Here is a 26,938-nt window from a genome sequence, read left to right on the forward strand (position 1 = left end):
CTTAGAGGAATAATAAATCAGGAGTGCATATTCTGCCTGGCACAGAACTGTAGGATTGCTGCTATTGTCATACTACCAGTGGGACTGGAAGCTGCATTTCCAGATATTCTACCCAATAGGAGTGAATATAAGGAGTAGGTGTATTTATTTATTTACAATATTTATATAGCGCTCCACATCAAAAGATTTTGGAGCGGTGAACAACAAAGATAAAAGAATAAAATGCCATATTAAAACAATTAAAATATTTTAAAAGAAACAAACCATACTATGGTGTGCACCATAGTATTTGGTTGGGATTCCATCATTGTTCCCAATGCAGAACAAGATCTTGGGGGTGGGGGGTGCTTGCTAGCTTGGGGCAGGGGCTTCTACATCCCTCCTTCCTCTCTGGTCCTCACTTGGGTCTCTTGCTCTCATGGGAGAGATGGTCATGCTGCATTTTGGAACAGATCTCTGTGCAACCCCATCCCGACTGAGTGACATTCAAAGCCACTGTGACCAAGTTACCAGCTTGTTGAACATGGACTATCCATCTGTTGAAGGCCTTCTTGACACAATATTAGTGGCTTCTTGGTAATCTTTTCTATCATTACTGCTTGGGGTAAATTGAGTTGCTGCTCTATTGTGTTTTTCAGTAAGCAAGGGGAGGAGATGGCTTCCTGTGAGGAAATCAGAATTTGCTTGTGTGATAGAGGAGTCACAGTGATGGTGGTGAACATTTACTGAGCACATAACATGTTCAGTGCATTTCACCACATGTAACCTCAGAAATTCTTACAAGTATTCTGTAAGACAGCTTAGTATATTACCCCTGGGGCCTGAGGCAGAGGAGAGTTGCGTCCTTAGGCAAGTTACTAATGAGTACGAGCCTGCAGGAGTTTTGAACCAGGTTCACTATTCGAACCCCTGTGCACAGGTCAGGGCTGGAAAACTTGGAACCCTCCAAATGTTGTTGACTCCCATCAGACCCAGCCACCCTGGCCAATGGGGAGGGATGAAGGGAGCCATTGTTCATCAACACCTGCCCCCCCAGATGTGCATAATTCCATATGGAATCTTAAAATCTGCACAGAACTTTCCATTTTTTAGAGAAAACTCATCGCCTTTGAATATGGTACCATGAAGGCTGAAGACTACAATTTCTGGGTTCTAACCCCAGTGACACCGCTGTCTGAGTGATTTTCACATTTTTACATTTCCAGGCAACGACTGAAAAAAGTCTTCAGATATCTGTTTTCCTAGCAGCTTACTACAGTCTAATAATACGGACTTTCTGCAACAACTCGCACCTTCTGATGCTGCTTTCCAACCCTACACTCAGAATTAAAGCTGGCATTTGGAATGTGCAAGATGCTTTCCAACCTTGCTTGGTCTTCAGTATATGGCCTGCACTCTCACCTGCCAGTCCCTTGTGGCTTCTTGTCAATGAACTTGGTGACAGCTGCTTTCAACACAATTTGGTGTATAGCACAATATAACCTAGATGCTTCTGTGTCATAACATCTAATCTACCCCTTTCTTGTTGCCAGCCAGTGTCTCCACCTACCACTTTAAAAAAGACTGAGAAATCTGCTATTGCCCAGGTTTTGCCTAAGCTTGCTCAGATTGGAATTTAACACACATTGTTCATGGTACAGCTTCTTTTGGCCCCAGAGTGTGTTTCCTTGGTGTAGAAGCTTGGATTTGGGAGCACAGAGCATTTGACCCTGTCAGCTGTCAGGACCCTAGAAGACTGCTGGATTTTCCTATAGGCTTTTCTGTTAATGTTTGTATTTGGGGTTTGTGTGAATTTCCCAGGGATATTATGTCTGTCTGACATGTTATGTCTGAGGAGTGGGCTCTTAAGCTAGGAGGCAATGACATTCCAAAAGCCACCACTTTTTTGTAATCTGGCAGCCGCAAGGTGAAAAACAGTCACTTCGATAACAGCAGCTGGATTAAGGAACAATCCACAGAAAATAGTTTATTGCCCAACACATCTAGAATATTTATACTCCTCCATGGGGGTGACTCTAGGAAAGATACATATAGAAGATTTCAGTATAAAAATTCAATGATTAAAAAAGCTTAACATATCATTAAAACGAACAAAATTAGACAGCCTGTATATTAGGGGAACAAATCAACTGAAAAATAACATTAATGAAATTATTTCTCTAAGAATATAGCAACAATGCCCAAAATATTAGTGTTAATAAAACATCACCTTCCATTAAATTAAATGTAACATGATATGCATATAACTTATGAACCACATAACATAACTTAACCAAGAATACTTTAACTCACAACATCTAAACTCTCTTTTAAAATTCTTCTCTCATCCTTACGAAATATATCATGTAAAAAAAATGTGTATGAAGCCTATTCCTCTTACACTGGATTTCAAGACTCGTGATTCAGTAGTACTTCTGAAGATAAAGAAAAGCAGTCTTCTACAGCATCTCAAAACAATGTTTGGGACTGAACTCAATGGAAATCTTATGAGGGAAATCAAAAGGCCTTACTGGTAGTATGCTGCAAGTAAAGAAAATGAGTGACAGGTGTTGTTCTTCCCTTGCTTTTTTATTAGGCTTTTTGTTTGATGGAGGGTGATTATATTTTACTATTAATTTTGTGTTTAACATTGTTTTGTGTTTTGATTTAATAGGATTTCATTAATATTCTTAAATTTGTTGTTCCAGTATACAGGCTGTCTCATTTTGCATTAAATATTTATATTCATTGCCTTGATACATAAAGCTTTTAAGGTGGGAGCTCTTATACTAAATACTTAATGGGTTGCATTTAAATCTTGTTTTGAGAGTCACTACTGAGGAAGAGTTTTAATAGTCCAAATAGTGTTGGGCAATAAATTGCCTTCTTTGCACCTTTGAGGTCTTCTTCCCTTTCATTCTTGTATCTGATGCCCTTCTTTCTTTCCTCTTCCTCTTCCCTCTGTGCTTGGTTACCAGACGGTGTGGGAACAATACTCTGCAAATGGGCAAAGGCCTTATACTAGTATTTCACATGCTTTTTACCTTGAATATAGATTAAAATCTATTTTGCTGATTATGAGAAGTAAAGGGAATCAGTAGACCTTTGGCACTACAAGGATGAATAGCAAATTGGATTGCTCAGGTAGTAGGAGCTGGAGCAAATATTGGTGAAGTTGCCACTGAATTCTGGTAGGTATTACTGACTTAGTAGACTTATGTCTCACTTTCCATCTGGAAACCTCAAAGCGATTTACAACATTTCTAAAATGCAATCGCTCTATTAAAAAAAAACTTTGTTCCTTCCCACAGGGCAGTTGGTGTTAGCTGGATATGACAACTGCGAGGTATTTGTGACCTGACAGAGCAGCGCAAAGGGCCTGTGACTGCTAGAGTGAACTGAACTGGGGGAGGGAGAGTTCTCCTAATTTGAATGTAGATTGGCCTAATTTGATTCCCCCTCCCCAGTGCCTTTGGGGGTTTGGAAAATTTTGAACTAGAAAATTTTCTCATGCAAATTAGATTAATTGCATAGGGTTATTTACATTGAAACATTTTCTGGTGTCCTAGGAAGTGAATGAATTTAGGATGTTTATTGTACTTGTATTTGAATAAGAATGCTAAAAAAAGTACCCCATGTGAATTTTTTGTCCCACAAGTATTTGACCTGAAATATTTGTGGGGGGAGGGAATTAAAGCACATGTAATGTGATTTAAATGTTATATTATGTAGAATAGCCTCAGCTATGGGGCCATATAGAAATGTAATAAATAAATAATGAAATACATTTTATTGGAATACTTGTAAAAATCCAAAGATGTACTTCCCTTACCTTGTTTAAATTTAAGAAAAACCCAAAGGTATGGAGAGCTATTGACACACTAATAAATTTTAGCAACCCCAAGAACTGCATATGATGTTCTGACAGCCACTCATCTGTTTCAGCATTCAACTCTCTTCCACTGAGGTTGTTGGGGCACCTTCAGTTTCACTGTCACTATTTATTCATTCCATATCACATAGAGACATATATGTATTTCAGTGACATATATGTATTCTCTCACATACTTGCTAGAAATAATCACCTGAAAAATATTAATTACAACTCTGAAACTGCTGATCTTTTCTAATACTGTATTTGCAGTAGGGATCCATTCATTTTTACTAATGAACTTATAAAACAGAAAACATTCCAAGGAAAAATAAGCACTGGAAAATTTTGTTTGGTTTTGTCTGTCCACAGTTGTAGCCATGTCTATGGCCTCAGGAGGTGGACTCCAAACAACCCTATGGTCCCTGGGACACTCTCTATTACATTTATTTAAGAAGGCCTTTGGCCTGTAAGTGGGTTTCCTGGATTGGGCGCTGTTCTTAATTTTAAAATGTGCTGTAAGTTATTTTTTATTGCATTTTAATTGCTTCTGTAAGCTGCCTTGAGTACCATTTTTTCTTAGAAATGTGGGCTACAAATTAAATAAATAAATAGATTTCATATAAATGTGAAATTAAGCAGGTTTCAAATTTCAATTGTGAAATGAACCTTGAGAAAAAATACTAAAGAAAAATGTGTTTTTTTACAATTTGCCAAAATATTAGGAATCAACTTGCCAAACTCAACATTTCTACATCTTATTTTTCCTAAAATCCCTAAACCTAACAGTATCGATAACTTAGCATGATAGGTGAGAGGCAGAGAGAGATATGGGGTTTTGTTTGGTTTTGTCTGTCCACAGCTTTGTTCTTAATGCTCTGGTTGTTCTAATCAAAACTAAACAGACCAAGCAAAAAGGTGCTGCATATCTACATTGGTTTGTGTAGTTTCCGTCCCTATTTGGGGTGGGGAAGCAGTGTGAGGGGACAGGAGTTTTCACAGAGCAGCTCTCAGAAATGTGGTGGTGGTGGTGGTGGTGGTGATGTACAGAAGGCAAGATAGATCACAGGTCCCCAACCAAACCAGCATCCTCACTCCCATTCTGTGTCTGCTAGAAGCAGGTGTGAGTGGTGGGTGGCTCTGTCAGAAGGGAAAGGTAAGTGTCCTCCTGAATGCAAACCGGCAGTATGGGCATGGGACTGAATGGGCTGGGGTCTGCTCCATCTGAGAGGGAGCACAGGCAAAAGGAGGGCATTTCTTGCCTGCTTGCTCACCCTCCTATCTGCAATTTTTGCGGGGAGGGGTGTGTGCTTGGTCTCCAACCCCTTTTTGTGTGTGAGGTGCGGTGCTTGTCCTCTGTGCCCTTCTGTTGTTTATTGGGTGTGTGGGGGGGTAAAGCAGTGGAATTTCCAGCCCATTCACTCATCTGCCCACTTTGCGTTATCTCCAGACTTTTGTGTTTAGGGTGGTGGTGATGCAGTGGCGTTTCCTATTCTCCCCCATGGCCACCTGCCTTGTGTTGGCCTTCAGCCTTCACTCGTGTTTGCTGTGTGTGCTACACACACTCTGCCTTCCCCGATGTCCCTGCGCCAGCCTGGGAACTGGTGTGCAGTTGATGTTCTTGGACCAAGACTGCTGCATTTCCATTCAAGTAGTGTCTGCTAGACTACAGGAGTGTCTGCTTTCCATCCCAGTGATGCAGCAAGGTAGTTGGGCATACGTCATCTTGGATTAACGGGACTGATCCTGAGCCTTAGGAATGGGTGCGGAGAGACCAGTGCTATTCTAGAAGCTGCAGTTCAGCTGAAGTGAGGTTCATGAGAGAAGGCTTGTTTTTCCTGTAGTATTTTGGGCCCGTGCTGATCGGCAAGCCCTCTGCCCCCCCCCCCCCGGCTTTTCTGGTTTCTGCCAGAGTCTCTGCTTGTCATGCTGCGGCAGCCAGCGTTTCCCTCAGCCATTAAGGGGTGAAGGAGAGGTGTTCCAAATCTTCCTCCTTGCCTACAAGTCTAGGAGCCCGTTCTTCAGGGAGGTTTGGATGAATCCCCTGCCTGATGGGGTGGGGCAAGGTGGTTTGTGCTCTTGGGGGTTTGTGCGCTGTTAATGATGGTTGCTTTCAAAATGTGATCTACTTCTCTGCAACCTTAATAAAAGTGGCATGAAAGGTGTGTTATGGCTTTTGTTTAAAACTTTAGTCATGCTGGCTGTACTGTAGAATTCATCCTTGCCAAGCATAATACCAGGGGCTGCAGAATTTTGTATTTAAAAAGTTCAAAATTCTGCCCTTGAATAAGACAAACATGTTGAACTCCTCTGTCAAATGTTCTCTCTTTGTTCTTTCCTTTCTACATGCGTTATTGTAATATCTCTTACAAAATTGAGAGTGCTCTCTCTTCCTCTTTGAGAAGGGCTGGGAAAGAAGGGTTAGGGGTCATGAGGCAAAAACTAAGGAAGAGAAGGGGCCAGGAGGCAGGGCTGATATTTGTGAAGGTCCAGCACCCTGAGGACTAGAATCCTAACATAAAGATCTGCAAATCTATCTTCAGGTTTTTTCCCCACCCTCCACTTCTGTGGTTCAGTTAAGTGCCTCATTGCATTCGCCATTCCCAGCTCATTTCCCCTCCCCAAGACTGCACCCATGCACAGTCTTCTGTTTTGGGGTGGGGGAGGGGTTGCCTCTAGGGCTTTTTAAAAATACTTTTTATTTCTTCTGTAAACCTTGGGATTCACACAGGGCGCACACAGATACCTCCATCTTGTTGCTCATTGACCCCATTTTGACTACAAAGCTGTCAGCGCACTGGGACCGAGTTCAGTATTAGAAGGAGTGATATTTATTGGTTTAAACCAATACATCATAACCATTGCATCATAACAAAGTGTTTTTTGTTTTGCTTTTGTCAGGGGTCCCCAACAGGGCGCAGGTGCGCCATGAGGCCTTTAAGGACACCCTCTTGGTGATTTCCATGTATACAAAGCATGTCTTCTAACTTCCTGGTTGCTCTATATTTTAAGTCTATTGACCTGGTTTCTCTGTTGTTTTAAGTCTAAGTCTTGTCTACTTGCAGTTTTGACACGCCCCCTTGCTCTCTGATTGGCCAAAGTAATCGCTTACGAACCAGCATCCTCACTCGCATTCTGTGTCTGCTAGAAGCAGGTGTGAGTGGTGGGTGACTGTGTTGGAAGGGAATGGTAAGTGTTCCCCCTGAATGCAAACCGGTAATATGGGGATGGGACCAAGTGGGCTGGGGTCTTTTCCATCTGAGAGGGGAACACAGGCAAAGGGAGGACACTTCTTGCCTGCTTTCTCACCCGATCTAAATTCTTTGAGGGGAGGGGCCTTTAATTTTGTGTTGGGAGGTGTGGCGCTTGTCCTCTGTGCCCTTCCGTTTGTTTGGGGGGGGGGGTAAAGCAGTGGAATTTCCAGCCCGTTCACTCATCTGCCCACGTTGCTTTACCTCCAGACTTTTGTGTTTGGGGTGGTGGCAGTGCAGGGGCATTTCCCATTCTCCCCCACGGCCACCTGCCTTGTGTTTGCTGTGGTACCCTGGATGTTGTCTGGTGCATGTGTGGAGCCTGTGCAAAGTTAAGGATTTTGCCACATGCTCACTCACACGCCTGCGCTGTTTTTGTTCATTGTAGGTGCTAGCTTTTTGGGCTCGCTTGCTGCCCCACCCAGCTCCGCTTGTTCATTTTGCGGCATGTGGCAGCAGAAACCTTAATGGGGGAGGGGGGAAGCTAGAGCCTTTCTCTGTTGGCTTGCCCACCTGACTCCTTTCTGTTGGTGGTGGCTGCCAGGCTTAATACAGGTTTTACTGGCAGGAGGAGGAGAGAGAGAGTAAAATTGAGAATGTGTAGTTCCACTTTTTATTCTGTGGTGGCAACAACGTAAGAGCAGTGTTAAATATTGAGTTGGGTATTACTAATATTTATCCTTTGAATTGCAAACTCAAAGTTTTTTACAGCTGTTGGGTAAGGGCCAGTGATATGGTTTTCCAGAAAATTCCCACTGCCTCAAATTGATGGAGATCAGATTGAACATGTTTATTTGGCTTATATTTAGTAAAGACAAATTTAAAGACATGTGTTAGTTTTACATACTTTATAAATGTTTGTAAAGTTTTTATAATAACCAGAAGTAGTTGAACTGAAATATTTGATTAGGAAAAAAACCAATAAAGTGCAGTTACAGTGCATAGTATGTATATGCAGAATTATGTGCCATTGTGTCCAGTTCTTTGAGTTGAGCTCTGAAGGCAGTAGGAGGCCAGCAAAGACTCTGGAGCATGAGTGCAATATGTTCTTGATTCCCTGCCTTGCGCAATCAGAAGGCGACCACAACGTAGTGGTGCAAGAAGTACATAGAAACATATATGCAGCGAGTTACAAGAGTGGGGCTAATCTGCTGGTACAGGGAGAAGGGATGTAGTGTCCTGCTAATGGCTGTGCAAAGGTGCGTGGATCTGTGCTGAGTGAGGCACTAAAAGAACGACACGAATTTTCCTTTCTGGCAGCCCCTTGCATTCAGGTAAAGGTCTGTGAGCTTGGCTTGGCTAACCCCTCACCTGAACTCCAGATCCAAACCACACAGAGCTTTCCTGACTTGCTCATATCCTCCAGTACCCAGATATGATATGATACCCAGAAGTGGGTGCCAGGTGACTGCAGACTGGATTGGAAACAAAGGTAGACTGGCCTTGGTGCCAGGTGCGGAGAGGGGGTGGGCGACGGTCACCTGAAGGGCTGGCATGAGGCAGAAAAGTCTTCCTGGAGGAGGGGCAATGAGCTAGAGCCCTGGATGGTGGGGGACCACAGCCCCAAAATTAGAACTGATGTCCTTCCCTTCCCTCGTTGGGGAACAGGAACAGCCCTTAAAGTGTTAGGATAATTTATAAGTAATTTCCCACTGTAAATAGTGGTGGAGTAATGGCCTCTTACTAAAGGGAAGATGTGCCTGCAACATTTGGGACTGTGGGCTCTTCATACATGAAAGGTACTCCGTTGTGATTCCTCTCCCCTGGATGCAGTGCTCCTGGCCTTTGTATTTTGGCGCCCCCTTGATGCACACCTTGTACTTTGAGCAGATGTGCTTTCACTAATTCTTGAGAGGAGCTGCCTTGGAAACTGGCAGATGAGGTGGGCCCTGTACACTTGGAGAGTCGCCATCTGTCCTGCCAGTCCTTCAGCCCGCTGCAGAACATTTTTCTTCTGCCTGGGCCAGAATCTCTGCTTACTCTCTTTTCTTTGTATCTTTTGCAGTCCTCTGTCTGTGCCAAAATTGTCCAGCTGCTGGGACAAAATGAAGTAGACCATCAGCAGAAACAGGTTGTAATTCTGAGCCAGGACAGCTTCTACCGTGTTCTCACCACAGAGCAGAAAGCCAGAGCCCTCAAGGGCCAGTTCAACTTTGATCACCCAGGTACTTGTCACAGAGGCTTGGAAGGGAAGGGATAGTTGTAGACCCATTCCTTAGCCTCTGCTTAGGCTTCCCAAAGACAAACTTGGGAGACTGGAATGTCCTTGTACCACAGCCTGCCTCGATCAAGATGGAAATAGGGATCTCTTGAGAGGTGGCCCCACCGTGAGACTTTGAAGCAGTTGCCTGGCAGACTACAGGTGTCATTAAAGGCCCAGAACAGGACCTGATCCATGGTGAACAAAAATGTAAAACAAAAATATACAATGTATTAAAAAGCCCAATTTGAAAATTTAAAACCAAGACAAAACCACCACCCGCAAAGATCATAGCTGGGGAAAAACAGCAATAAAGCTCCCCAGTAATCAAATTACCAACTCCTCAAATGACTTTCTAAAGAGTCAAGAGAAATCAGGACTCCCTAGGGATTGTGTTCCATTGTGCAAGTGCCAAAGCTGAAAAGGCCCTGCCACTCAGACCCACCCACCAGATGTCTCAGTGCAGTGGAAAGTTCTATGTAAGCCTGGTGGAACTGAATAGAAATGATGCAAGAGCACAGTAGCAGAGGCTGATCCACAGGCTCTGGCAACGTTGCTTGCTGTGATGAGATGGGCTGCTGCCTCTTGGTGAGCATGGCGAGCCTTCCTCCCATGCTGGAAGCTGTAGAGATGGAGAGGGGTCCCTTGGCAGTTGTCCAGTGATCCGTGCCTTCTCCTCAGATTTGGGAGGAAGGCTAGGGGTTCCTTGGCAACTGAATAGCCAAGGCACGTGGAGCACCTCTGCCATGCAGGGCGGAACTGGCATGCCCTCTCCCTCCCCGACATTCCTGTTCCAGAAAGAGAGGCATGGGGTTTTCTTGGCAGTGGTGGCTGCTGCTGCCACCAAGAGGTACTAGGCACATCCATGCAGCAGCTGCCACCACAGCCAGCTCACTCCACAACACCCTTTGCTGCAGGAGAGGTGGGTATGGGGCTTCCCTGGCCACTGCTGCCAGATGGGGCAGCAACCAGCATTTTTTGGTGTAGCTGCCAGATCTGGTCCAGGAGACAGCATCACTGAAAGACTCAGGAGTACCAGTGGGAAGTTGCCTCTGCCTCAGCGGTGGGGCTGCCCCACACTGAGAGCCACAACTGACGCTTTGTGTCTCACTCTTCCTACAGATGCCTTTGACAATGAGCTGATCGTCAAAACAGTCCGGGAGATCCTGGAGGGAAAAACAGTGCAGATACCTGTCTATGACTTTGTCTCCCATTCTCGGTAAGCGTGCCGCTTCCCACCCTGGCTCTGTGCGTGGGATGTGCTGCCACCTGTCTGCATCTGAGAAGCTGAGGAAAAGTTTCCAGCAGCCCTGTTGTACACCCATAATCCTCTTTTTTTCATGAGCGCAGGAATTAGTGTGTCACCGATGGTATTTCAGGTAGGAATCCCCTGTAAGGTAACCGAAGAATAACATGGAGCAGTATCATAGGTGAGGAAGTTTTTTGTAAATCCTTTGCCTGTCCATATCCAAAAGGGTTAAGTCCCTTGAGCTTCTCAGATGACTTTTGAGATACATATCTATAGTTCATGGGCACACCGAGCTCTGATTGAATGGGACAGAGTGGAGGCAAGGTTACTTTGCTGTATTAATCTTTTCCCTTTCTTGGAACTAGACCACAGGCTCTCTCACTTCTTCCTTTGGCAGAATAGAATACCCAGGAATTTGTAGTGTTATGGGGGTGGGGAAACAGTCTACTGCATATTGTTTTATTTATATAAATACTTTTTGGCCCCCTCAAAGTAGGACAAATAGAATAAAACAAATTAAAACCCCTTTCAAAACAAGCAACGAACGTACTAAAAACAGCAGCATCGTAACATTCTGGGGATCGAACACCCCTTCCATCAGAACTGCCTTCCTGATTTGCCATCTACACTGGAATCTTTTTTGCACATATTAACAGCAAAGAAGAGACTGTCACTGTGTATCCTGCTGATGTGGTGCTATTTGAGGGCATCCTGGCCTTTTACAACCAGGAGGTCCGGGACCTTTTTCAGATGAAGCTCTTTGTGGACACAGATGCAGACACCAGGCTGTCCCGCAGGGGTAAGTTCTGGGATGTTCTCTCCCTGCTGCATGTGCACAGGTGACTGAAACGTCCTGTGCACTGTGCAGCTACTTCTCGTGTGATGTGTGAGTGCTGCAAGTGTATCCACAGAATTAGTGCAACTGATATGACTTGGCGGGGGGTGGGGAGTGATACCCATCAACACTTTGGAGAGGGGCTGGCTTCTCAGCCTCCAGAATTCCTGGTGCACTTGCCCTGTTGTATTTGGAGCAAAACAAGCAGGATTGCCTCTGTACCAAGTGAAAACATTAGCAACTGATTGGTTGGCAGTAGTCCTGTGTCCACACATTACTAGCATGGTCTGGGATTTGAGAAACTGCTTTGCTTTATTTGTTCATGGCAGCAATTCTAATTGCCAAAGGGAGTCACTACTCCTTACCTGAACAGAAATTAAATCTGTACTTAATCTGTGGCATGGCTGGGCAATCTTTGGGGGGTTGAGGACCACTTTCCTGCAAGGGGGAGTGGTAGGAGACTGCAGACTGATGGTGGTCGGAACGAAATCCAAAACTGGGTGGGCACACCCCTTTTCTCTCATTCATCCATCATCCTCTCTTCCATTCATCCTCTCTCTCTCTCTCTCTCTCTCTCTCTCTCTCACACACACACACACACACACACACACACACACACACACAGAGTCACAAATTCCCCAGTTCATCCATCATCTCAGGGAGATAGAGCACAGCCCCAAACACCCTCTCTCTCTCCTCATCCATTTAATCTCCCTGCTTTCCATACTTTCCTTTTATTCACATTGTCCCCTTCACACTTTCCTCCCATACACAGTTTCCTTCCCTCTGTTCACATACTTTCTCCCATTTACAGTTACCTTCTATTCAGCTTTCTTTCCATACAGGATGGGGAAGAAGGGGCGTCTCTATCTCCCAGCCTATCAGGGAAAGAAAAGCAGTGGGGAGGCAACAAGTGGTGGTGTGTGTGTGACTTGTGCACCCCCTGGGGGACACACTGGAGACCCATGTGGCCTGCTCATGTGTGGCGTATGTGTTGAAGGCAAACGATGCAGCACTCAAAAGGAGGAAAACAATTAAAAGTTAAACATAGAATAAAGTTAAGTAAAACATAGAGAAATACATTTGTGCATTGGGAAGTGGGCAAATAATTTTTAAAAAGTTAATAAATGGCAGCCAATTTGCCATAAATTTATCCCATCCTCCCCCCCCCCACACACACACATAATTTGTTAGTTTGGCCCTGAATGCAAGATCCCACATTTCCCCTCTAAACATTCCTTGCAGATAATGTACTGGCAGTCTCCAATATTTCGCATACTAAGTCCTAGGTGACATGACCATATATAATGTTAATTCTGATTTTGTTGGATTCTCCATTAGTATAAGTCAGAAGAAGCAGTGGTGGATCTAATGAAGCCCCCATTCATAGGGATGTGCATCTTGTGCAGGGGTCACAGAGGTGCACTTAATATCCCCATGGTGGGGTGGGGGGTTGCAATACATGTGACCTCTCTTTACATACAGCCTACCCATCCTAATGACAGGGGTGTTGATGGTATAAATACAATTAATATGGTGCCCACCTTTTGCATTCTCTTATTCCTTCTACTCCCAAGCCAGCGCTCCTCCAGAATTAGTTAGGGCCTAGGAGAAGGCCTGCCAAAGAGATGCTGAGACCTGCAAAACAGGGTGGGGGAAGTGAGTGGGTAGACGGCACAGTGGGGGTGGTTGTCATAGGGAAGTCAGGTGATCTCCGCTGAGTGCAGGCATCCCAGCTCCTGGAAGCCATCAGAGCACAAGGAGAGCCCTGCCTGGAGGCCTGTCTAGGCCAGCATCCGGTGTCCTACAGTGGCCGACCAGATGCCCATGGGAAGCTGTCCAGCTAACAGCAAAGCCCTCTCCTACTCTTGTTTCCTGGTGACTGGGATGGAGGGGCTTGCTGCCTCGGAACCTGCAGATTGTATATAGCCATCCTGGCTAGTAGACACTGATAGCCTTATCCTCCATGAGGATAAGCCACATTCCAGTCGCTTCTGGCTTGGGTTTGAGTTGTCAAGGTGTTGTATTTTTACCAGTCAGCACAACCCAGTACCCATTTATGCGCGTGCGCGCACACGCACCCACAGTCTTTTAAAATCTTCCTCTCTGTGGCTAGAGCCCTTTGCGCAGGGCTCCATATTCTGCTTGGCTGGACAACCTGCGAGTGTGGCTGTGTGCTGGCCCTGCTGTTGTCATTGACCTACTCGCTGTTTCTTTCCTCCCTGCAGTTCTCCGAGACATCAATGAGCGAGGCAGAGACCTGGAACAGGTCTTATCTCAGTACATTACCTTTGTCAAGCCAGCCTTTGAAGAATTCTGCTTGCCTGTGAGTGAAGTGTTAGTCTTTGCCCTCCCATCAACCCTGGGCTTGGGAGCTTATGGGTGCCTGGGAGGCTCTGAAGGGAAGGAGATCTGGTGGGGCCCTCCTTGTTCCCAGCTAGGGAGGAATGCAGCTATTCCTGTGAGAGGATAAAGCTGAATAATTGAGGGGGTGTCAGAGAGAGGATGTTGGGAGCAGCAGCTGAGCTTCTAATGCTGGATGCTGCATTCGCATGTAGTTGGGGAATCTGCCCTAAGTTGTATAATTTTAGCATTTGCTTAGCTAAATGTCCTTGATTGCCTGACAGTGCTTTAAAAAATCCAAATTCTGTGCTGGAAACCCCACAAATCAATGCTCAAAATAAGTCATGCTGTTTAGCTTGTTTTGCAGAAACTTGTTTCAGTTGGGCTCCTCCACAACAGCAAGCTATACTGAAAATATCCTTCAGGCCTTTGGCAGCTGCTGCAGTTGCTCACACTTCCATCCAAAGCTATCAGGGATGGCAGGCAGTGGGGGTGGGAACTTGCCATGAATACATCCACTGTTGGGCATTCCAGGGGCTGTTTCTGTAGAGCTTCCTCAAGCAGTCCTGCAACAGCTGCCCCTCAGAGAGTCTTGGCACCTTAATGGCGAACAAATTTATGATGGCATAAGCTTTTGTGGGCAGGTCCACTTAATCAGATGCAGTGTGTATGTTTACATACAGAGAAAACTATATACGTATAACTGCCAACAGAAGGTCACTTCATTCATCTGATGAAGTGGGCTCTTGTACACAAAAGCTTATGCCATAATAAACTACATAATCTTGAAGGTACCATAAAGCTCTTTGATTTTGCTGCAACACCCCTCTGACAATTGTGAAATGTTTGTGGCTGCTGATAGAGAAGGGAGGGAGAATTTTTCAGGCTCCTTGCTATGGCATATGACGGCTGGCACCAATTTTGCCAGGGGGAGAGAAGAGCAAGAAAAGGGATTTCCAGCTTGTATGCATCACTCCAGCAGCAGTACAAGGAGAGAAAACCCTTAACAAGCTCTCTCAAAGAGGAGGATAAGGGCAACTATTCATGGTCCCACCTGCAGCTCCTGTAACATGGTTTCCTTCTTTCTGGCAGACCAAGAAGTATGCTGACGTGATTATCCCAAGGGGGGTGGATAATCTTGGTGAGTAGGGGATAAACTGGGTGGAGAGTTAGATAATTCAGATGTCCCTGTATTTGGGGTCTTTACGGTTAGCTTCAGAGAACTAGGAGCCATTGTCTAGGAGAGCAGCTAGCAAGATGGTTCTCACTGTGTCTAGCAATCTGAGCTGACTGTGCTCCTGGATCCTTTATAGAGAAGGAGGGACTAACTGGATGTGGTATTTTGGCTCAGTATATGTGCAGAGTGCAAAATATTTTAAGACAGTTAACACCACCTCTTCTTTAGGTCTTTTTGCTAGCATGGAGAATTAACATCTCATCAGCTTTATGACATCATCCCAAGTCTCTGTGAAGGCAAATGCCACCTGCCCAGCAAGCTTAATAAGGCTGGGAGGACTGGGCTTGGCTGGGGGTCTTAGGATGAGAAACCAGGCCCCCACAGCAGAGCAGAAAATGTCCCTGGAAAGCAGTGACCTCTCCTTCACTAGAGGTTCTTAAGCAGAGAGGCTGGGTTTGGGGATACTGTAGTAATGGATTTCCTGCATCAACAGGGGGTTGAACAAGGTGATCATTTGAGGTCCCTTCCAACTGTTATGCTTCAAAGGCTAGTCTCAAGAGCCCACAGCCTCCTTATAGGGCAGAGAAGGATGGCCTGCACCTTAATAGTTGTTTTTCAGTTGGAATCCTTAAAGTCCAGGATCTTAAGATGTCCTCACATTTTTCTGTTTATAGCTGGTCCTCCAAGTACAAAACTTGTATTTGGCATGTATAACTGTTCTTGGAGCATATGGACCTGTGGAGGTGGTACTAGGGATTTAGCTTTTGGCAGCTTGGAAACAAGCAGTAATTGGGGTGGTTTTGCTCAAAGGCTCAGCTCAGTTCTGGAGAATATGTCCAATATCCTTTTCCTCACGGCTGAGTAGCCACAACTAGGTGCTCACATCTGTTATTGAGAAGAAAAGTTTCCAGAGTGATAGTATGATTTGCAAGCCTGACTCCCAACACTTGTCATTCTAGTACAGGGATGGGGGATGTGTAGCCCTCCAGATGTTGTTGGACTCCAACTCCTGGCAGCCCTAGGCAGCATTGCTAATGGGGAGGGATGACAGGAGTTGCAGTCCAGCAACATCTGGAGGGCTCCACGTTCCCCATCCCTGTTCTAGTAGTTAATAAATCTCTGTGTAAACTGATCAATCTGCTGTTTCTTAAAGGCTTGGAGATCTCAGTAGCTGGATAAGGAAGCCAACCAGAGTTAATAAGGAAAGACTTTGGGAAAGGGGACATGACAGGAAAGGGCTAGAACTGTTAGTGGAGACCACAATTACCACCCTGCAGAGTAGAGCTTGAGTGTGTGTGGAGGGAGACGAAGAGTTTGGAGGGTACTGTTCCTGTTAGTTAAGACACTAAGGGAACAATCCTATGACTGCTAGTCAGTGGCTAGACGGCCATAGGATACATCGGTTTCCGGGAACCGACCTCAGAGCCCGTGCTCCAAGGTTGGTTCCTGGAGAACTGACCTTCACCTGCTCCTGCGCTGCCTCGCAGACAAGTCGGAACGGCTCGTGCTCCATGCTCGAAAGAGGAGTGTGGAGCAGCGAAAACGGGGTGTTTCAGGGGGCGTTCCAGGGCGGGGAAGGTGGAAATGCTTGTACGACACATCCTATGTGTCATCTGGCAGCCGCTTCCCCCACTTTGCCTTCCCGCAGCTAGACAGCCGAAATCGGCTGTCCAGCCATAAATGCAGGGTGGCTGAAGCGCGGAGGGGATGATCCCCTCTGCGCTTCTCCTGCCCTGCATTGGATAGGCGGTTGCCTCCGAGTTCGGAGGCGGCCGCCTATCCCCATAGGATTGCGCCCTGAGGGGCATAATTGTCTTCTAGACATAACAAGATCTTTGCATCGCATTTGGATTTGGAGACTATTCTTCCTCCTCCCTTTTCTCTACCCAGTGGCCATCAACCTGATTGTGCAGCACATCCAGGATATCCTGAACCTCGGCAAGCGCCAGCCCAATGGGCCGCTGAATGGCTATACCCCTCCCCGCCAGCGACAGCTTTCAGAATCAAGCAGCCGGCCACACTGACCTCAGGGCTGCAGGGAGGCCCTGCGCTGTTGCCCCTTTTATGCACTGAATCCTCTTGGCCCCTGCCTTGCATTTAAGACACACACACCCAGCCCTTCTGCAGGGCTTGATGACCTCTCTTTCATCGGCTGGAGAGATTGGTGAGAACTTTGCTTCCACAGCCAGATCTTGCCTGCCTGCAATGGCTCTGCTCCAAACTCCACTGTGGACATGAGGAGGAAATTATTTCAATAAGGATACAGATGATTTCTAGGTTTCGTGCAGTGGCAAGACAGTGTCTCAGTATTTATGGTGATACCATGCTATTGTTAAAATATACACTGATGTATGCAAGGGATGGCAAAGGGAGAGAATGGAACCTGAACCGGGGGGGCTTTACAGCTTTGCCACGCCTTAAGAATGGCATCTAAATCTCAAGTTCATATCAACAGCAGTGAAAGGGGCAGGGTGAGCAAAACATCCTTTTCCCTCCAGTTATCAAGAGTATGGGGTCGCTTTTTGATTTCGATGGATTTGAGGAAAGGGCAGAGATGGTGAGGGCGAGAGAGGAGGCTCCGTCTGATCTGACATCTCACCACCTGGGTTGGGGACACCCCTGTTCTCTCCCCCTGCCCCCCTTACTGCCACAATTCCAGAATCTAAGCAGTGATTTTGCAGCTTGTCATCTAATCCTGCAGTGATGAGAGCAAGGCTGAAATGTTCTGGAGTGCTGCTCGGCCTTCGGCCTTGTTTGCTGTGTGCACCACATACACTCTGCCTTCCCTGATGTCCCTGCGCCAGCCTGGGAACTGGTGTGCAGTTGATGTTCTTGGATCAAGACTGCTGCATTTCCATTCAAGTAGTGTCTGCTAGACTACAGGAGTGTCTGCTTTCCATCCCAATGATGCAGCAAGGTAGTTGGGCATACGTCATCTTGGATTAACGGGACTGATCCTGAGCCTTAGGAATGGGTGCGGAGAGACCAGTGCTATTCTAGAAGCTGCAGTTCAGCTGAAGTGAGGTTCATGAGAGAAGGCTTGTTTTTCCTGTAGTATTTTGGGCCCGTGCTGATCGGCAAGCCCTCTGCCCCCCCCCCCCCCGGCTTTTCTGGTTTCTGCCAGAGTCTCTGCTTGTCATGCTGCGGCAGCCAGCGTTTCCCTCAGCCATTAAGGGGTGAAGGAGAGGTGTTCCAAATCTTCCTCCTTGCCTACTAGTCTAGGAGCCCCGTTCTTCAGGGAGGTTTGGATGAATCCCCTGCCTGATGGGGTGGGGCAAGGTGGTTTGTGCTCTTGGGGGTTTGTGCGCTGTTAATGATGGTTGCTTTCAAAATGTGATCTACTTCTCTGCAACCTTAATAAAAGTGGCATGAAAGGTGTGTTATGGCTTTTGTTTAAAACTTTAGTCATGCTGGCTGTACTGTAGAATTCATCCTTGCCAAGCATAATACCAGGGGCTGCAGAATTTTGTATTTAAAAAGTTCAAAATTCTGCCCTTGAATAAGACAAACATGTTGAACTCCTCTGTCAAATGTTCTCTCTTTGTTCTTTCCTTTCTACATGCGTTATTGTAATATCTCTTACAAAATTGAGAGTGCTCTCTCTTCCTCTTTGAGAAGGGCTGGGAAAGAAGGGTTAGGGGTCATGAGGCAAAAACTAAGGAAGAGAAGGGGCCAGGAGGCAGGGCTGATATTTGTGAAGGTCCAGCACCCTGAGGACTAGAATCCTAACATAAAGATCTGCACATCTATCTTCAGGTTTTTTCCCCACCCTCCACTCCTGTGGTTCGGTTACGTGCCTCATTGCATTCGCCATTCCCAGCTCATTTCCCCTCCCCAAGACTGCACCCATGCACATGCATTTGGGCCTGTCAGGCTCTCTAAAAACTGGGCCGGCTGCTTTTTCCAGCTGATGCGGCTCTTCAAGGAGCCTGCCCGCCCTCCGGATCAGGTGAACAAGAGGTCAGGCGGCTGCTCCAGAGAGCCCTGCCAGCTCCACTCTCCCACTGTGGCAAACGCTGTAGTGGGAGAGCAGCCTCTGGGGCTCTCCAGGGCAACCAGTGCAGTGCTGCCTTGCTGGAGTGGGGCATCAGCTGGGGAGTGGGGAACTCATAACTCATGCTCCGTCACCTGAGGCAGGGGATTCACTCCACCTCATGGGAGGGCTGGCCCTGATCCCCAAGGATGTCAAATGGCTCTCTGTATCCATGGTGCTGTGCAGGGATCAATGTATCCTTTTTATTTTGACTGAAACATGTTGGCATCAGATAGGAAGTCTTAAATACTGGGTATCCCTAAAAGGCAATTTATACATTATGAATCTATCCTAATTTGTACTAATAATAATGTTCATGGGTGGTTTACCCACACAAGTAGTGTTGGTTTGAGTCAACATTTGCTTATGAAATTCGGTTGCTAATAACCTGTGGGAAGTAGGTACACCCCTATTACAGTGATTATGGGTTGTAGGGGTGAGAAAGGGAGATCAGAAATGGAAAACACATACTTCCTTTTGGTCCTCTCCCACTCAATGTCCGTCCTTACCTTGCCAACCTACCCTCTGGTTAGTCCATAATAAAACCACCATCTATGGCTTCACTGGATGAGGGTGCCAAACTGGCTTGTATTGGGTGATTGGGCTAGGGAGAGTCGATCTTTTTCAGCTGTACCCACCTGGGCAGTATTAACCCAGCCCTGAGGATCAGAGGGGTTGGGAGGGTTGCTGACATCTGTAGGGATTCTTTCTCCAGGATTCCTGTCCTGTTGGGTGCACATTTTGAGTGTTTGTACCTGGTGCTGGGCGTTAGGGACAGATTCTGTTAGTGTCCTGACCACCCTCCTGCCTGAGCTCCTGGAGGTGGTCTTGGACTTGGTGTTGAGGACTCTCAGGCTTGTTCCTGGTGACCTTGACATTCATGCTGAGACTGCCATGATGACCATGGAGTTCTCCCAACGTGTCATTGTCCTGTGCAGGTCACACTTGGCCTTCTCAGTGGGGTGGGAAGATAATAGTTTGGGTGTGGAGAGAGCTCCATGACCCTTTCTTATGGTCAAACTACTTCCTGTTGAAGTTTAGACTTGCAGCAGCACTTTTGTTGGCAGGAAAGCTGGATCTTTTCATATGGTCTGCACCTGAAGGTTGATGGAATCTGAGGGACTTCCAAGTCTCCTTTGGGAGTTTTTAGTTGGCAAAGCTGACACACCTGCTGAAGCCATAGTCATACTGTGGGATACAGCGATGACCCAGGTGGTAAACCAGGTGCTGTATCCCACCATGCAGAGCCCATTGTCTCCTTGGTTTACCAGAGAGCTGAGACTAATGAAGCAGGTTGGGAAACAGCTTGAATGTAGAAAAACTGGAGCATGTTCAGAGTAGGCAACCAGGATGATGAGCGGTCTGGAAACAAAGTCCTACGAGAAATGGTTGAGAGTGGGTAAGTTTAGGGGAGAAGATAATGGGCAGAGATGGTAGAGGCCTTCAAATATCTGAAGGGCTGTCATGCAGAAGATGAAGTAGACTTGTTCTCTGTTGCTGCAGAGGGCAGGACTATAACCAATGGGAGAAAATTGCAAGGAAGCTGTTTAGTAGTCATCTAAACATTAGATAAAACTTCCTAAAGGTCAGAATTGTTCAACAGTGAACATATTGCCATGAGAAGTGGTGGTTCTCTTTTACTAGGGATATTTAAGCAGAGGCTGGATTGCCATCTCAGGGATACTGTAGCTGCACCCTGCATTGAGTAGGGGGTTACACTAGATGACCTCCAAGGTCCCTGCAAATTCTAACATTCTATGATTCTAGAACACGAGGCAGAAAACAATGTGAATCTGACTGAACACAAAAGTTCATTATTGAGCTTACTGTTTGGCAGTGATGCCGTCAAAGAAGCAATACTCCTTGTCACCATTGCATCTTCAGGGGTGGGTTGTCTTGGTGGTTTTCCCTAGTGGTTTGAGAACTACCCCAGCTTGGTAAGGTCCCCTCAGATACATGCTTCAACAAATTTGCTATATGCTTTAAGGATAGAATTGCACATCTTCACCTCAGCTTGGACATCTTCAGTTCTGCAGTTCAGCTACTGCTCAACCCTGTGGCATTTATGCTATAGTGTCCCACAAGGCTGTCTCTGGTTCCCACATGCTTTTTAACATCTACACGGATTTGGGGAGTTGTGGGGTGTCACCAATAACAACAACCAGCTCTTCTTTGAGGGTGGGGTAGGGAGGTGGGGCAGAGAAGTTGTGAATTGCAGAAGTTCTCTGCAAGGCAGAGAAGTTGTGAATTGTCTGGAATGGATATGGGCCAATATAGTGAAGTTTTAATCCAGACAAGATAAAGATATTATTGGTGGATGGTTTATTTGTTAAGAGAGATGGTGTTCAGCATCTTCTAGTTGGGTTAGATTCCTACTTAAAGCATCAGGTTTGCAATGCAGAGGACGCCCTTTGATCCTGCCTTGTCCCACCAAGCTGCCTCTATGGCAGAGGTGCACAACCTGTGAGCCACAGCCACTGAAAACACTGTGCCACCAAGGCCTGTGTAGCACCAATGAGCATGAACACTCACACGGCCCCTGATAGGTCACCCAGTGTGCCCTCCCTAGCATCTGTGGCCTGGAGAACTTTCCACTGCCTGAGACTGGCATGCCACTGCAGCCCCTCTTGGGCAGGCAGCCTGGCCACAGCTTTCGCTGAGCTATGTTAGGCTACTATTATGCTCTAGATATTGGGCTGCCTTTGAGCGCTGCTCGGAAACTGCCATGACTGCAGTATACAATCGCTGGACTGCTAACAGGGCCAGGGCATGGAACAGAACTACTGAGGCTCAAGCAACTTCGACGGTGCCTGGTTTCCTTCGCAGCACTGTTTAGAGTGCTGGTGCTGGCCTTCACAGTTCCACGCGGCCCGGGGGCTGGGTGCCAGAAGGGACACCTACCATGGCACGGAATGGCCTGTGCGCTGAGGCCAGGGCGCTGACCCTGTGGCCTGCAAGCCAGGCCCGGGGTTCCAGTCAGGCCCTCCAGGGTGCCCTGGTGGCCCTGCTCCCTTTTCCCTGGCCAGCGATTGTCTGGTGGGTTTCCCAGGGTTTGTGGATTCTCCCCCCCCCCCCCGCGAAGGCCGAGGTGCTGCTCCTGGGGCCCAGTGACTGGAAGGGAGCACAGGGAGCTGAGTGCATTGGTGTTTTTGCCCATGGCCATGCCCACCTCTGGAACATGGCCCCATGAACTTCTGCCACATGGAACTTGGTCCTCGGGCTGAAAGAGGCGGTGGACGCCCTTGACTCAGCTCCTCCGTGGCAGCCCTTGTTCTGGTCCCTCCTGGGGCCTGAGACAAGGCAGGTGGTGACTAGGCAGAGGACCTCTCTGGCTGTGGTGCCTCATCTTGGGAATGCGCTCCCCAGGAAAGTGCACCTTCAGCCGCTATGTCTCCAGCGTCAGGCAAAGGCCACTCCCCCCCCCCCCTCCAAAGCTTTTAAACTCATGTGACATTGTGTTGGTTTTGACTTCTTCATTTGAGTTGTCTGTGTTATGCTTCTATTTTAAGCTATTCAGAGGACTTTAATTTGGGATATTATTGTAATAGGTTTATCTCTTATTCTGTTAGCCACCCTGGGGGAATAAATAAATGTATTTAAATAAACGAGGGTGTTTATGGGGGATTCAGTGGAAACTGTTGATGACAGGCATTTCTGTATTCCTGGTGCATCCTGCTGACATGCTGCTGTAAGTACTTTTGTCCCCTAGCCAAAAGAACAGAGGTGCCCTGGGCCAAGCGTTCCATGTGTGGCCTGTCACATTAAAGTGAACTTGCTATGTGCTGGCTCATTGGTGTGTAGGATTAGATTTAGCGTGCCACTGGTAAAGCTGTATGGGTTGCCAGTCCTTGGTGTGCTAATGCTATATATGACTGGGTTGATGAGTGTAGTGTGTGCATTTAAACAGGACATGTTAAGCGTGGCGCACTTTTCTTGTGACTCATGCCATGTCTCTGTTGGCCCTTTCATTGTAACGCCCACATGAGCAGACTGTTGCTCTTCCATGACAGAGACTCTGCCATGACCTTGTGTGGGTCATTCCTCCCACCCACTTTAATAGGCAGGGCAATGTTAACTAGTTTCCCCAAGTCCTCTGGAGTAGAAGGAGCCCGTCCTTCCTGCATCCATTCCTGTCTGCTCTTGGGTAACTGCTGCCTCTAATACGTGCAGCAAATGCTCTTCCCACTGCCTTCCACGGGGCTGGAGCAGGCTCAGGCTGCTGCACACTGTAGACTCTTCCCCAGGCACCACAAACCTGGAGAAGAAAGTCCACCCAGGAGTGGCTTCCTTCCTCCACAAGGCCACTGATGATTGCAGTGGTGGTGAGGAAGCTTCTGAAAGCTGCCCTGCATGGCAGCCTGGGGCAGACTGACACTACTTTGACCTCAGCTGAGGGTGTGCAAACACCATGGCAAGCTGTACCCCAGCCCATCTTACCCCAGAGATCTTACGTGCTCCCCATCATTCTACTCCAGTGACAGATCGGGACTCTCAACCCCCAATCTGAAGAATAGATCAGAGGGGTGGTAGTCCATGATGACCCAGATCTGTGCATCTAAGGAGGTATGGGCAGTGTGATAGAGCAAACTGTGTGATCCCTCTTCTTTCCTGCCCCACCCACCTCACATCAGAGCATTTGGCCACAAAATTGAAAGGGGGAAAGCAGTAGCACTTTCCCAACAATACCCCCCCCCCCAAAAAAAAGGGTGGGAAGGGCTTGCCACTCCTCTAGCTATTCTGGAGGCTCTTCCTCTGACCTATGCAGGGTGTGTGGTGGCAAGACAGGGAAAGGGGGTCTTTCCTAGCCCTAGAGGACCCACACACAACCTGAATCAGGGCTCTCAGCCTTCACTCCTGCCGCAGCCCTCAGGCAGAGACAAGGCAAGGCCCTCGCCGCTTCAGCGTGTGGTCATTTGTTCTGAACACTCTGACATGTCCCCACTCCTTTGGAAAAGGGAGGAGGAGGGGGAGTTTTCAAGTGTGGAAACACCATCTTTGCCTTCCTCAGATAGCCTATTTCGGAGAGAGAAATTTTCCTCAGGTTTATCTAATTTCTAGAGGAGTGGCTGTGTTCCTCTTTTGCAACAAAGCAAAGTCTTGTAGTGTCTTGTTAGCTGCCACAAGATGCTTTTATCCCTGTTCTGAAGACCCTTGCCTCGGGTCCAGCCCCCACAAACTCCTAGTCGGGGATCAAGGCACAGGAGGCGATGGATGTTTTCCTCAGGGCTGTAGCTGCTGTTCCCCCCTGGCCCTGCTGCCCTGCTGCCCTTAGAGAGGAATGAAACACCCTTGTATCCTCCCAGGGCTCTAGCTGGATCAGGAAAGAAGTGCTGTGGTTTCCCCAAGGAGCTCATGTGCCCTGAGCCAGGGGCCTCGGCATGGATACTGAGGCCTCCCAGGATGATCGTGCTGCACAGGGCCTCCACACCAGCTCTGAGAGTGCCTCCATCAACTCGGGCAGGGATCCTGCTGGGCAGTGAGGTGGGTGGTAGCTGGCAGAATCTTAATTGTTCCCTCAGGCCCAACACAAAATACAAACAGCTCAGATCAGCACTCACTGGGACAGGAAGTTTGGGGCGGGGAGAATAGACCACAGTGGTACCCCATTCCTCAAGCCTATTCTGGTGCTGAACTGGATGCTCAGTGGGGGACGTAGCTGGAAAGACTTAATCCCTGCTCCTGCAGCTTACTCACCCAAGTCTTCATTAAACATACCAGGTCAGCTTTCTCATCCACAATTAAGTCATGGATGAGGGACGCTTTAGTTGTGAACCAAACTGACATTCAACAAGAGCACCAGCAGGCCAGAGGGTAGACTGGTAAGGCAACCATGGACCCTCTGGCTGGGCAGACAGACATCAGATGTCTAACCCCTTTTCTCCTTTTCTGATCGGTGAGTCCCGTTCCCCCCCACACATACACCATAACTCCTGCTACTTATAAACACATCCCCCGCCCCTGTCCCACTCAGCTCTCCCTAGCCACTTGCCCAAGGCACGTGACTACAATCTCTAAAGCAACAATCTGGCAGTTTACGCGCTCTCCTGCCACCCACACGATCCCCAATTAACCACCCACACGATCCCCACGCTAAAACACCACAGTCCATCACTTAGGGATAAGGCCACCCCATCTATGTCAGAGAGAGTTTCCACCGGCTCCAAAACAACCATTGGCTATTTATATGTCAAAATGATAACCTCCGCACCTAATTCTCACTTAGCCAGAAAAATCCAGCAACCTAAACAGGTCCAGTAATAAAACCTCACGGCCCTCTCCCTGCTAGTGCGGTGGCCTTCATCCCACCACTCGAAGCAGCCCCCTCCTGCCCTTGGGGGACACCTGCCTTAAGCCAATGGGAGGAGGGGCCTTTGTCTTCTCCCACATGGAGATAATTCATTTTTTGTATATCCAAAATGTCAAAGCTGCATTCCCTGTAGTAGCCAGGAGATGGCATCTGCCTACTTTATATATTCCTTTCTCCAATTTCCTGGCCATGGAGAAAAAAGTTCTACAAAAGTTCTGGGATGGGATGGGGATGGGGGTAGGGAGGTTCCTAATAAAAAGCAAGGATGTTTTCAGCTAACGGTATAAGGGGAGAGGTATGTGATGGTCTGTAAGCAATTCTAAAGTGTTGTAAAGGTTCTCAGCCCAGAAAGTGTGGGATTCTGTTAAATTACCAGCCATACTGTATCACAACGGTAGTCCATGGTGACGGTGGCTGTCCAGAGGAAGTCCAGGTGCGAACGTATGGCATGCCCCAATTTGGGGAGGAACGTTGTTGGCATTTCTGGGGCTCTTTGTATCAGCTTGCTGATAAAAGGATTAAGGGCTGACGGCATCATTAATTTCTTCTTCACAGGGCTCTGCTACTAGACGTCGCACCAGAGGTGAATCAACTGTGGTGCTGCCACCTGTGAGAGCCCTTTTGGAGCCCTTAAGGGCAGCAGAGAAGAGACCGATCTGACGCATGCAAGGATGTACGGACTGCGTAAAACCCGCTCCGTCTGTGTTTCGCAGATTGTCAAGTGACTTTTGTTCCATCGTCTGCCCACAGGTGGATGCGAATATTTTTTTTCGTCATCAGGAAAAATACTGAAATAATTACGTAAATATTTACGTGAGTATTTACATAAGTATTTACATAATTAACCCCAGTACATAACATTTAGTGTATTGTCCCCTATTCCATTCTATGTTTCCTCAGCAGAAACTTGCGTATTTTTCTACAGATTTTTATGTGTATATTTCAGGAAAGTAAAAAAATCATCCGAAAAGTCCACGGACTCCGCAGGGCCTGAGGGGGTCGCTGCGCAGCAGATTCCGCAGGTTGGATTCTTCAAAATCTGAGTTCATTTTAATACATCTTGAATTTCTCCAGCATCCCTAGACACATGGGGTATAATCCACTGGACAATTCTCCTTGGCATACACTATTGAAATAAGTGAAGCTTATGCAGGAGAACACCCCAGTGGATTGTGCCATGTTCAGTACTGAGGGTGGAGTGGTGTTTGGATTTTCTGCCTCAGACACCAGTCTGTCTTGGTCTAATCCTAGTTTGCACTGACCATTTTCAGATTACCCGCTGCTGTCATTACTGAGGATTAGAACCAAAAAGAGCAAACTAATCTCAAGATGCTGAAAAAATGCTTTTATTTTTTAGAAAGCCCAACGCATATTCCCCAATATATTAGTAACGGCCTTCCTCTGGAGCTATAAAAAGGGACAATACGTTTGTTTAGTACATCATCAATAAAATTACACTGACAGCATAAAATAATACACATTGCATAATTGCCTTTGTATACTTACAATTCTTTAAAAAGTCTTCAGAGAACTCTGTCAGGACTGCTTCATACGTTTGAAGATAGGTGAGTGAAAAGATGGTTGAAGGTGATACATTTTATATCATATAATAAATGTTATCAATCTGCTACACAGGTGTTCATCATAACTCATGATTTAATGTCAGGGACAAACTGGGTGTATTGCTACACAG

At 46.9% G+C, this 26,938-nt stretch overlaps 1 protein-coding gene across 3 annotated transcripts in view; it reads left to right on the plus strand.

Annotated features, from left to right (window-relative positions):
- The window catches only part of UCK2 (uridine-cytidine kinase 2), a 28,973-nt gene extending 2,261 nt beyond the window's left edge, over window positions 1-26,712 (plus strand). The window contains exons 2-8 of one of the 3 annotated variants that reach the window (XR_014790819.1): window positions 9,107-9,266; window positions 10,424-10,520; window positions 11,207-11,349; window positions 13,614-13,711; window positions 14,821-14,869; window positions 16,796-17,822; window positions 25,801-26,712. Coding sequence is in view for 2 of the 3 variants with exons in the window: in XM_084854852.1 (XP_084710978.1) it covers window positions 7,037-7,039; window positions 9,107-9,266; window positions 10,424-10,520; window positions 11,207-11,349; window positions 13,614-13,711; window positions 14,821-14,869; window positions 16,796-16,929 (684 nt within the window). In the remaining variant the exon portion in view is untranslated. Of the gene's footprint in view, window positions 1-6,915; window positions 7,040-9,106; window positions 9,267-10,423; window positions 10,521-11,206; window positions 11,350-13,613; window positions 13,712-14,820; window positions 14,870-16,795; window positions 18,284-25,800 lie in introns of those variants that run through there. The other 2 variants (XM_084854852.1, XM_084854850.1) reach the window with 2 other exon arrangements.
- The last annotated feature ends 226 nt before the right edge of the window (window positions 26,713-26,938 follow it).

This window comes from Heloderma suspectum, chromosome 4 (assembly GCF_057233095.1).
Source record: "Heloderma suspectum isolate Gila_16-S chromosome 4, 16-S_ref, whole genome shotgun sequence".
In the NCBI taxonomy this organism is placed as follows: Eukaryota; Metazoa; Chordata; class Lepidosauria; order Squamata; family Helodermatidae; genus Heloderma; species Heloderma suspectum.